Source organism: Phalacrocorax carbo, chromosome 7 (genome assembly GCF_963921805.1).
Source record: "Phalacrocorax carbo chromosome 7, bPhaCar2.1, whole genome shotgun sequence".
Lineage (NCBI taxonomy): Eukaryota > Metazoa > Chordata > Aves > Suliformes > Phalacrocoracidae > Phalacrocorax > Phalacrocorax carbo.
The window spans coordinates 6,942,831-6,954,832 of NC_087519.1; the positions used below are offsets into that span (position 1 = coordinate 6,942,831).

Below are 12,002 nucleotides of genomic sequence, written 5' to 3' on the forward strand. Positions count from 1 at the left end.
TCAAAACCATGGAATATTCTGCGTGGTGGATGGGTTGGGGAGGGTGGGTTCTGCTATACTGAACATGTTTTTCTAGAAAGGTGCTTTAAAAAATAATAATAATAATAATTCCCCTGCACTGAGAACCATTTCAGGTCTGCTTTTCCAGCGTACCTAACATTGCAAACCTGACTTCTGTATTGGCAAAGAACAAAACACATGTGTGATGCATGTAGCTTTATTTTATTTCATATTAATATCAAACATCCATCAATATGATGAGTATGTTTAAATGCACAAAACCAGATACACACAATATTCCTAGCTTCCAATTTCTATATTGGCATGTAAAACACATTAGTAAAATGTTAATGCCCCTGTTCTGCTCTCCTGGTTTTGATCTCACTTACATAAAAGAGATTCAAGAATAACTCCCTCCGAGTTAGCAACACTTGTAAAAGAAACACCAAGTACCTTATTGGCTTCAGCAAACTTAAGGAAATCCTTAATACTTACCTTACTCTTGTATCTTTGATCTCCCAGTTTGAGGAGAATAAAAATCTCCGCCAAGCCCCCTCCGGGGATGTTCTTCCCCTCCAAGAGCGTGATGGTGACCAGCCCGTTCCACAACTGGTTCTTGCGCAAAGAGTCGGAGAGTCGCATGCTCCGCATGAAACCCGACTGAAAAGCAAGCCAGTGACATGAAATATTTATATACCCAAGCCCACATTTTTACAGTCAAACTGACCGTGATATGAAAGCACCTGAAGTGAGACAGGTACCACGATCCCCTAGGAGTAAGGAAGGAATTGAGGGCAGCCAGGTGCTATGGATTTTCTGCCTGTACTGTACTACAGGCTGGTCCCGTGAAGGGACGATGCTCAGCATCAGGGCAAAATCAGCAGGCTTAGCTTAAACCTCCAGAGAAGCCGACTTCAGCTAACCTGGCCGAGCTTCAGCAAGAGCAGACCTTGAGCGTTGAGAGCAATCTGTTACCTTGGCTCAGGGAAAGACACAGGAGAATGACCGGGAGGAGAGGTGGAAGAGGGGAGAAACTAAAGTAAACTCTTAAACGTCTCCTGCTATGTCCATAAAACACGGGTCTGTCCTTTCTGGGGAGACAACCACAATCATAAAGTCTACGGCCAGGTGAAAGGCTGAGCATGCATCTTCCACCTCCCCAATCGCTCAACCGCCTGCCGTCTGTGTTAGCTCTTCGCCTGCTGCCTTTGTGGCTCCCGCTTCTAGAAACCGAGCTCACGAATCAAAAATACTGATGCCTGCTGAAAAAACACTGACACCGCCGGGCTCTTTATCTGGAGTTATGTTTACCTGGTAGCTACATTTGTTACCTTTGTGGCTTCATCCTACACAGCACGGCTGCGCTAACAGTTTGCTAACTGGCAATATTTTATTGGACAGAGGATGATTAAATAGGCCTTTATTTGGGGGGAGTGAGCTGGAAACATTAAAACTCAAGGCTATACTTTTCTTCTCACAGTAAAAATCCTGCCATATTTTATTCTCATGAAGCAACTTTTAACTCGCCACACTTCGGAGCTTCAATCATGTCATGTACAGGTGGGAGCAAGACGGAGGAGAAGATTTCACAAGTCACTTTAAAACAGGACGTGTTAGCTTTAAAAGCAAGTAAGAAATGTTGCTGCTAAATAAAACGATTGCAAAAGCACCTGATGTCTGAAGATTACTTTTTATGGATCAATTACCCAGCAACAAAATTCTTAAATCATGGGTGGTGAACTCACAAATTTTTTACTCGATTTTTACTGGTTAAAATACCCAAACCTTTGAATCCCACAAGCATCTTAATATACTTCTATTTAAACACCCCGTTTGGCTTTCCTGGCACACTGATTAAAAATTCCTACCTTTAAAAAGAAAACGAGATTTTGATTCATAAATCCAGCTGCAATGTAATTTCTTTTTTAATATTTTTTTTTAAAGTTCGTCTTTAAGGCCAAAAAGCTAAAGCATGACTGTTCCCATGGACATACTTCAAAGTCCCGGCAGATATATTCCTCCCTAAACACTGAACTATTTCAAAATCCTTTTTATAAAAAAAGGGAGTAATGTCCACAAGGGATCAAAGGGCATTCTACAGTCTGGCAATCGCCTTAGAAAAATGGCAGTGCTTCCATGAAATATGCCCTAAAATAATTTTGCAGCTTGGTATGTCCTAATTTCGAATTGGATGTTTATCTTGGAAAAGCTTCTATCTAACTTGTCCATAAAACAGCTCCACTTAGCTCTATGAGCCCTGTGAAAATGGAATCCAAAGCTGGCTATTAAAGGGGCCTGGAGATTGCTTCCATATGGCGTAACAGCATGGGAGTGGAGGGCTAAGGCCTACAGCAGGCGCTGCTTGGCTTGAGCTCCCCATCTATCCATGGACACTCGTTGCATTACACCATAACATCTGGATTATTGCTTGTAATGTCCCTGGGAAATATCCACTTCCCATCAAAGCCTTTATCTATCTCAGTTGTACTTTGAACATTTTAGTATTTAACATAGCCATGTTTGATGTGATGTACTTGCTGCTTTAGGACCAAGGATTCCTCCCCCCCAGCTCCTTCCTCAGAGGAGGAAGAGGTTTTTGATGTCAGTTCACACACAAAAAAAAAAAACCAGCAGACAAAGTTTATTATCTGCATTACAATTTCTTTTAAAAACAAAGCATCCAGTTCCCTTCAAAGCTTCCAGGCTGAACATGAAAGACAGTTGTTATCACTCAGTTTTAAAATCAAATTTGGATTCTTTTCACTTTTTAACCAGGCCTGTATTTTAGGGAGTCATTCAGCATTGGGGGTCTTCCTACCTAAATTCTGTACCATACATAACCCCACCCTTTTAGCCACTGACTTGACAGTTCAAAGGACTCTTGGAAGCTACCCAAACCAGCACAGATTCCACATGGTCCCAGGAAAAATCAGTGCCTGCAGCTCAGTATTACTAGAGCACATTGCAATGCGTCAACTCTGACCTTCCAAAACAGGTGACCCCTAGCAAATGACCTTGGGCACCCCCTTTCTGGATGGCTGCGCAGCTGCAGAAGCGCTCTGTGCTCCTCTCAGAAGAGGGGTATGGTGGTCTCCAGCTAACAGGACCTGGCTACTTTCTGGACAATATCTAGCATCACTTTAGAGCATCACACTGGGTAGATAAGCCAAGATGTTTGCAACTGGTTTAGGGCATAGTGCTGATCTGCAGCACCTTGACACGGGCTCGATGACTGCAGTCTGCTTCCTACTTTCCCCCAAGCCAGCTGTGCCATCACCACAAACCTCTCTCCAAATGGAGCAGCACGGAGCCTGGGATGGCTGCTTGCCTCGCACCCCTGCAAGACAGCCCATCACGTTAGGAATGCTTTGGTTTTCCTGCACATGCCCAGGTCTTTCCCACAGCATGTGCTCAGCAGGTCTGGCATGTCTCCTGTGCCTCGTATCGTCTATGCACGCACCAAAGACCCGCTCTGTGCATGCTCTGTAGCCACCTCTCCAGCCTCCCCGGGTACTTGGCAGGCTGTTCCTCTGACCACCCTGATGGAAATCCCAGCCAAACAGGCAGTGTCTCAGATTCCACTCACATTTTGTGGAAGGAAGCATGTCTGGGGAAACGCAGATGTGTGGTAGACCCACAGACCTGGACAATCAATGAGTCAACTTTAGTGTTGCCTGGGGAAGTCTGCACTACAGAAAATGCCTCCCAGGTGACAAGAAAATGCTATTGCATTATTTATTTTAGAAGTCTTACCTCCTCTCTGATACTCCGCACCTACTCATTTCAAACTGACTTACACAGAGTTGATGATTAAACTTCACAGCCTCCCTCCGAGTTGGCAAAACTATTACAGAGCACAGAGAAGTGCACTCATCAGTCCAACAAAGCTACTTAGGGCAAAACAAGCACTGAAAAAACCACGCCAAACGCTACCCTAACGTGCCTTCACAATGAGACACCAGAAAAGTCAAAGCCCCACTTTACACTGGCCAGAAGAAGAGGACACAATAGCTTGACCAGTGACAGTTTTGAAGTGGTTTTATCTTTCCAGCTCTTTCCCCTCCCCGTTACCTCCCAGGCGACGGACGCCTCTGCACTTGGGTACTTCAGCTCCTCCTGCTGCTGACCCCAAGCTCCTTCCAGCTGTGCTCACAGACTGGATGCCAGGTCCTTCAGACCTCTGCTGCTGCATTTTCCTGTAAACTCTCTGCAATCAGCCAGCTCACACTCTGGCTACATCCCAGACCAAAGTGAAGGTGCTTTGCAGAGGTACAGAAAGGTTGGATGAAGCTAGGATCAGACTATAGGGCTGGAAGTCAGGAAATGTATGCTTTATGACTGAAGTTGGCACACGTCCCAAGCGCAAGACATTGGACTAGTTTGTTTACGCCTTCCTGTCCCCCCATTACTTCTGAAATCAAGGTAGCCTTGAGACCAGAATTTGAGGGGATGTCTCCAGTTACAGCTCTGATATTGGCTGGGTTCTGAGTGCAAATAACCAGTGAACCTATAAAGGTCACCTTTATGAGCAGTTCACTGCTGTAAAATGGATAACAACCTGAACAAAAAGCATCTCTCAAACAAGCCAGGTAGAAAGAAAATAGTAAGCACAAGAATATCCAAGAAAGCTATACTCTTAAAAAACAAACTAGGTGTTTTTAAAGGCTAAAAGCCCATATCAACTGCAGATTTAGGGACTTTGTAATATCAGGTAAGCAACAGGTAACCTTTTCTGAAGAAAAAGTATGGCCTGGTCATAGAGCAGGACCCTGCCACGAGAGGAACAGAAGATGGTTCTTCTCGCTGCTGCTTAGAAAGAACATCTTCTCAGAAAACATCCCACGTCTCTGAGCAGAAACATTCAAAGTCAGTGCTCACAATACCATCTTCAGAATCTGGTTTCTGGTTCCAAAATGAATATAAAAGCTTCACACACCAACTTTCAAATTTTTTGGTTACTTTCTGGCTCTGGTTTAAAGAAGAAAGCTGGACAAGAGTGAGCAGGTGGGCCACGTTCTGCCTTCAGGGAGGCAAATACACGAGATGAGCAAGAATGCCAGAATTCTGGAGGGGAAAGAACCGGCTCGTTGACCCAGCTTCACAAAATCCTTTGGGAACTCAAGTCTCCCTGCTAACACCATTTGTATATAATGTCCCTCTATAGGCACCCAGCAAATCCCCTCTGGTGCATCAGGGCTGCTTTCAAATCTGTCTCTTTTCCTGACACATACACACATGCCCCAAGTTCAAACTTGTTTTTGAAGCAATAAAGAGATGCAGAAAAATAGTACATTTAAATGACACGGCGAGGTGGCCAAGTGTGAAGCGAACCCATCTCTCACATCTTTCATTTAAAAGGATGAGACAGGACAACAGAAAGCCTGCTGCAATCCCTGTGAAGAGGTCAACGTCGAAACTGGGCCGTGTAATTTGCCATTTCAGAAAACAACAACACGCAAATAGGAAGACTCTTTGGACCTCTCCTCATTAGGCAGGGAAACCATTTTGCAGAGGCAGTCTCCCCCTGGGAAAGAGGAGAGGGCAGCGAGAAAGGCAAGTGAACCGACACAAGATTGCCGCCACGATGCGTGACCCTGTGGCAAGCGAGTCCCTGCGCTCCGCGAAACGCTCGGAGCGCGCCGCTGCCCACGGGGTATTGTGGGAGAAAGCCAAATACAATGAGGCAGGCAAAAATGAAACCTAACAGCCCACACAGGAAAAAAAAAAAAGAAGAGCGAGGGATTTTCCTCTGTGATGAGACGCAAAGGAGCGCTTGGGTCCGGTCAACCTTTCAGCCAATTTAATCAATCAGCTTAGGCTATCAAGGTGGCAATTGCATCGCTTTTGTTTCAGGACTGAACTGCTGTGGGTCAATCCACCCCAAGCAAACCTGCTTATTTGCTTCTTATATGTTCAACACTTAAAGGTTAGTCAGCTGTACAAATGCTGGAAATAGTGCGTGGGGCACTCGGGGTGAGACTCAAACCACCCGGGACAAACAAGGCTACCGAGCATCAGCACATTGGGCTCCATCAGAGGCAGCTACCAACAACTTCTGCACCTCAAAAAGAGAAACAGAAAAGAGGGGAGAGCTTGCCCATGCACAGATAAGACTGCATAGGTTAATACTGCCTAATAGTATCCTCTTCCCTTTGTAATGCTATCCTCCATGAGAAAAAGAAGAAAGCTGCACTCTTGGAGACAGCTCCCACAGAGGACAATGCTGTTCTCAGCTCCCATGAAAAATGAGGGATCTGGACTCCCATGTCTTGGGAGTCCGCCCAAATGTGTGATGATTCCTTTCTAGCAGCAGTGAAAAATATATACTGTGTAACCAACAGAGAGCTAAATCATCCAGTTCAACAGCTCTTGCACCAAAATGATTTAAAAGACAATATACACTTGCTGAAATCCTTCCTGCATACTATCTGTAATGACCGTGAGACAACCATAGCTAGACTGGAGACCTTGTGCTGCTGTTTTCGTTGTTGTCTGAAGCATAGCTTTTCCTTCTAAAAGCAGCTGAGCTCAGAGTAGACACACGAAGAGTGCGTGGTATCCACAACCGCTCCTGTGAATGCCTTCGCCAGACTGACACGGGTGCTAATACCATCACATGGGGTACTAACCATTTGGGAAGCCAGCAAGAATCCCGTGACCGATGTGACAAGACTCACTTAGGACACTGATGTGCCAAATCTGCACCAAGATAACATAAAATGGTCAAATTAGAGTACAACAAGATTTCTTTGGTATAGGCAATGCAGGTTAAAAAAAAGCAGCTGTGAAAGTTATGTTCATTTTGTCCATCCTTAAAAAAAATTTCCCTGTATTTGTAGAAGAAAAGCTAAATACTACAATACAGGTCAGCTATAGTTCAGCACAAAAAAACACTCAGGAAAACAATTTCAAATAGAAAACTTTTATTTGCTTAAACCTACAGAGATGAAATTTAGATCTGTTTCAGTTCAGCTGCTCAAATGGGAAGTATATGGCCTTTTCTCCCGCAGCAACCAGAGTCAGCTCAGTAGCCAAAAAAGAGACGAGTTCTTGTATCCGTTAGAGAGCTCTCTCCATTTCCCCTGCCCCCCTTGTTCCCGTGTCTTTATCTCGTCCAGCAACATTGTTTTCTACCCCATCATACTCTCTGGCTATTCTTCCATAACCTCTTGTGCCTTCCCTAGACACCTATATTCCCCATGCACACAATTTTTCTTTCTAGCCTTTATGTTCTGCCACAAACTGCTAGTACTGCTTCCACAGACCAGAGTTTCCTAACTAAAGACGGTTATTGATGTACAGTACTAGTGTTTTAGTGCAGTAGCAGAATCAATAAACTAGGAAATACTGCTTTGTCAGATTTTTCCAGCGCATGCTGGGAAATATTTTTACTGCCTTTGGATGGTCACAGAGATTTTCTTTAGAGATCACACTGGAGCATGAACTGTCTTCCCTCGGAAGAACTGAAGCTCTCCTACCCTCTAGTGACTGGAATAGAATAGAGCACAGGGTTGTAGCTCTTTTTTTTTTCCCCTCTCCTTTTAAAAAATACTTTAATTTCTCCTAACTCAGTTCCATGCTTCAGCATCTCTTAATTTGGTTTAAAAAGATGCTAAGGCATAAGCCAGAATTCTGAGAACTGGATGACCCAGCAGTATGGCTTACAGCTAACGGTCCAAAAAGCTGTATGTAAAAAAAATTATTCAAAATGCAATGAGATATAGGGTACAACAACAACAAAAATGACAAAAAAAAACCAACACAAAACCAACCAACCTCCAGTGACAGCAACCGAGACAGAAGTTTGGCTATTCTGGACAAAAAGAACCAGAGTTTAAAAACCTGGCTCCCTTTCCCAGGACCCAAAGCCAACCAGCGTCAAGAGACAGCTGTGTGTGCATGCCTGAGAAAAAGGGGGATCAAGCTACACTGATTGAGTGAGGGCACAGTAATTTCCAGAGCATTAGTTAAAAACTAAAGTGCTGAGCTCTTCAATTATTCCATCACTTTCTGTCATACGGCATTCAGGGATGCCTGGCGGCTCTCTGCGCCGAGCAAAGGGCTGCGCATCCCCAGAACCGGGGCTCGCCAAGCTGCCGTCCAGCTCCAAGGGCTGTACTTTGCACTTCTTCTATTGACAAAAATATACTTGCTGGCAAAATACCTGGGAGGGTTGGCTCCCCTACATCGCACATCACAGTTGTAATGAATAAAACAAGAGGAGGTTAATTATTCAATTTATTTAGGCACAAACCAGTAGTTATATATGGAAAATATCAAGATGCATGTGTGTTCTTCTAAGAGCCAAATTCTGCTTTTCAGAAGGTTAGACTGTATAGCTCTCAAGCTATATAGCTCTCAAGCTGGGGCCTCAAGTTTCTATATCACTGTTATTTACTCAATAGCAAATTAAAGCTTTACAGAACAAATAAAAAGCCACAGTCTGTTTCCTGAACAAGTTAAAATCTAATGCAAGAATGGGACAGTACAGGAATATAAAAGTAATGGAAGCCTGCAGGGATACTACAAAGACCAAGGAAAGCAAGTTATGTAGATATGTAGCAGCACACAAATCTTGGAAATCCTGTTACATTGCTGGTAATGAAAACTGCCTGCTCAGTTTCCATCCCGAGAACAAAAGGAATTTCAAAACCCACAGGAGCAACCAGGAGAAATACTGCCTCACAAAGTTCCTGCTGTGGCGAGAGGCGACAAAACGATTAGACTGGGGTCCAGGAGACCCATGTTCAACTGCAGTACCAACTACTGGCCACCTTTCAGGTATCCTTAAACACTCAAATTCTCCACAGCTCCTTTTTTTTGGCTGAATTTACACTTCTTTCCTTAGCATAGAGTTTTTCTCTCTTTCTACAACTCTTTGCTGAATGGGGTCTTACTCTCACTTGCCACTAGACACTACCGTAGTGCCTACAATAATTCTACACTGTAGAAGGTGCAGCAATTTCTCATCATATTGAAAAAAGAAAAAATAAAAAAGCAAAGGGTATCGCAGCCATCACATTAAGACAGGTTGCATCCATACATCAGAGTTTTCCTATGTTTACATTTGTTTTAGAAGAGGGAACAGCTTTTGGGAGGAGACTTTTATTTTTTAAGAGAAAAAAATACATGGATTACCTTGGATGAAGTTCGCTTCTTCCGACTTGACCATCTCTATTCATAGGTCCCCACCATTGTACGAAAGAGAACCCAGAGACAGGAAACAGAAGGAGTAAATGGAGAAATTGTTTAGTAAAATAATTCAAACAGCAGCTTGTCCAATGTGTTAGAAAAGCTTAGTAATAAGTAGGGGGCTGGATCTACAACTGCATTCATCTACGTCCCATCCCTCATGGAATATAACAATCAACAAACTCAAAATACCTGCATTGCACCAAAAAAAAAAAAAAAAAAAAAGAAGAAAAAGAGAGGAATTTTAAAAAGTAATCAAGAATAAAAAGTGGAGGGACCCAGAGCCATTAGTAAGAAACATGGCTTATACTTTTGGTGCCATCTGGTTCTACAGTAAGCTAATTTAAAAAGAAAAAAAAATCATCTTGCTGTTAAGTGCTAATGTGGACAGAGCCATTTCACTATTCCGATTCCACTGGAAATGGCTGAGCAATTTGCATTTGAAATATGAGGGCTTAAAACATCATCTTTAAAAAAAATTATAGCGTGCACCAACTCTTCTATCATCTGCACTCTGAATGTTAACTAAGCACCCAAGAGTACCAAAAGCTGCTACTTTAAACCAATGTATTTTCTGTCTCACTGGCTAGGTCCATTTTAGCCCATGCCTTCCTAAAAAACCTAGAAGAATTCCTACGGTTCTTTTGGCTAAACTGCTTTTTTGCTGAAGTAACGTTATGTCTTTGCTTCACCCCTTCCTGCAATCCAGCGATACGTGTGCCAACAGCACTCTCTTGTACAAGTTACGGGGGAACTCACATCCCAGATCAAAGCCATCTCATAATATGGATATATAAATACAACTGTGTTTTGAATGTTCTCATTAAGCTTTTACATAATCACATACTGAGGTAGAAATAACTCTACAATTATCTTAATGTTAATTGAGATTTTACAATTCTCAAAAAGGCAACTATTTGAAAAATAAATAGTGAGCGGCAGACGTCCCACATCAGCTTTTTCTTCTTTTGGTTTCCAACCCTTGAAACATTTATGTTTGAATAAATAATCCCATTCAGACTGGAATTCCATACCTATAATTCAATAATGTGCTGTAAACAGCAACTTTCATACTAGACTATATGGAAGATTTGTAGGAATATTTTCTCTTTATATAATTGTATTACACATATTTAAAATTAACCCTGGTTTTCAAGGCAGTCGAAGTAAATGCCTGATCTTGGCTTTTCCCCATCCCTTGCTCACCAGGAGCAGGATGAATTCACCAACACAGGTATGCTCCACACACTGTGTAAAATACTAGTAGGTATCTTAAAAGATGAAACAAATGGAAAAAAAAAAAAAACCCACACCCAAAAAACCCACCACCACCACGTGCAGGACCTGGAGTTTTAGAACTATCAGCTTCAATTACGGTGTTCCCAGTCTCTGCCCAGGTTCTTCTGGATTTCTAGCGTCACTAGATGCACCATATTACAGCATCAGGAGCTGAGTTGATTTGAACTCAGTCAAGAAACTGTCAGGGGCAAAATCAGGGGTTTTACAGGCAACCTCTTCCTCTCAGCCAGTGTGCTCCTCCAGCAGGACCGGTGCAGTTTAAGTCTTAACACCGAATCTCTGCTTTTAGATTTCACATGGATCTATTTTTTCATTGTCATGAAAAAAGAGGAAAAAAAAAAAGAAAAATATAATAGCTTTTTTTTTAAGTGCTGAACTCCCAGGTGGAAGCCACCTATGCTCCAGAACAGCAATCACAGCAGGTACTGTTCATACACTCCCTTCGGCAACCCGCACGTTGCAGTGGCGGACGCCACACCCCTGATACGCAGAGAGCACTGCCGCAGCGCGCCGCTGCTACCAGGCAGGACCATCCAGCTACAGATGGCTGAGCAACTCTTACCTAGTTAAATATGTGGCTTTTTTTACAGTTATGATCTATCTCGATTTCAATACTGAGTCTCAGAGGATGAAAATAAAGGTGACATTTCCAAGCAGATCAGATTAGGCCAGCTCTTCCCCACACACATTCCAGCTATAAATTTGATTTCCTAAGCCACTTACATTTCTCTTGAAGTCTTCTTGCTTGACTGCTAGACTCAAGTTTAATACAATCACTCCCATGTCATCTTCTAAACTGTTGGGATCTTCCAGTTTTAAAATCTGTTCAGTAGTTCTACAAGCAAAAAGCATTTATTGACTCCAGTTAACTCGAGTTCATTATTAAAGGTCACGCTGAGCTGTGCAAATTTCAGCTTCTTGTCTGAAATTCCCAATATTGAGTTTAAATGTTAAAACAGGAAATCTGGAGGGTTCCTCCTCAGTTCTGACAAAATACACCCCCCCTTTTAATAACCCAACGTGGTGTTTATATAGCATTACTTAATACTCATAACTCTCCATATGCAGATACATGCCGGATTAAGTTACTACTACCTCCACTTCACAGGGAAAAAGTGTGACAGGGAAACTCATCCGAGTGAATTTTCTAACATTAATGGCTGGGATTCGACTCTGCAGATATTTGTTCTGCCTTATCTCTGCCTGCATTTAATCTCCCTCCGTGACTCAGTTCCCTCTCTGAAAACGGGAATGCTGGTATTTACCTGGTGGCACTATCTCACGGGTAAATTCATTAATGTTTCTAGAAATTCAGATGCAACAGCCGTGGGAGCTATAGTATACCTGCACAGGGAGAACTCATTTTCTCCAAGAAAAAAGGCACACAGAGAGGGAGTACAAAGGAGAGAACTAAAACTGGAATTCCTGGCTTCCAGCTCCGCATTGAGACCAGCAGCAGCAGCAGCAGACAAAAGGCGCAGGGCTTGCCTCCGCACTAAATCAGGGCCAGA

The 12,002-nt window shown here is 43.0% G+C and overlaps 1 protein-coding gene across 1 annotated transcript in view; it reads right to left on the bottom strand.

The window, feature by feature from the left end:
* The window catches only part of MCTP2 (multiple C2 and transmembrane domain containing 2), a 107,471-nt gene that overhangs the window by 76,107 nt on the left and 19,362 nt on the right, over positions 1-12,002 (bottom strand). Inside the window, exons 6-8 of the mRNA XM_064456166.1 lie at positions 11,215-11,326; positions 9,139-9,174; positions 496-660 (exon numbers count right to left, since the gene is read on the bottom strand). Coding sequence (XP_064312236.1) covers positions 496-660; positions 9,139-9,174; positions 11,215-11,326 — 313 coding nt within the window. The remainder of the gene's footprint in view (positions 1-495; positions 661-9,138; positions 9,175-11,214; positions 11,327-12,002) is intronic.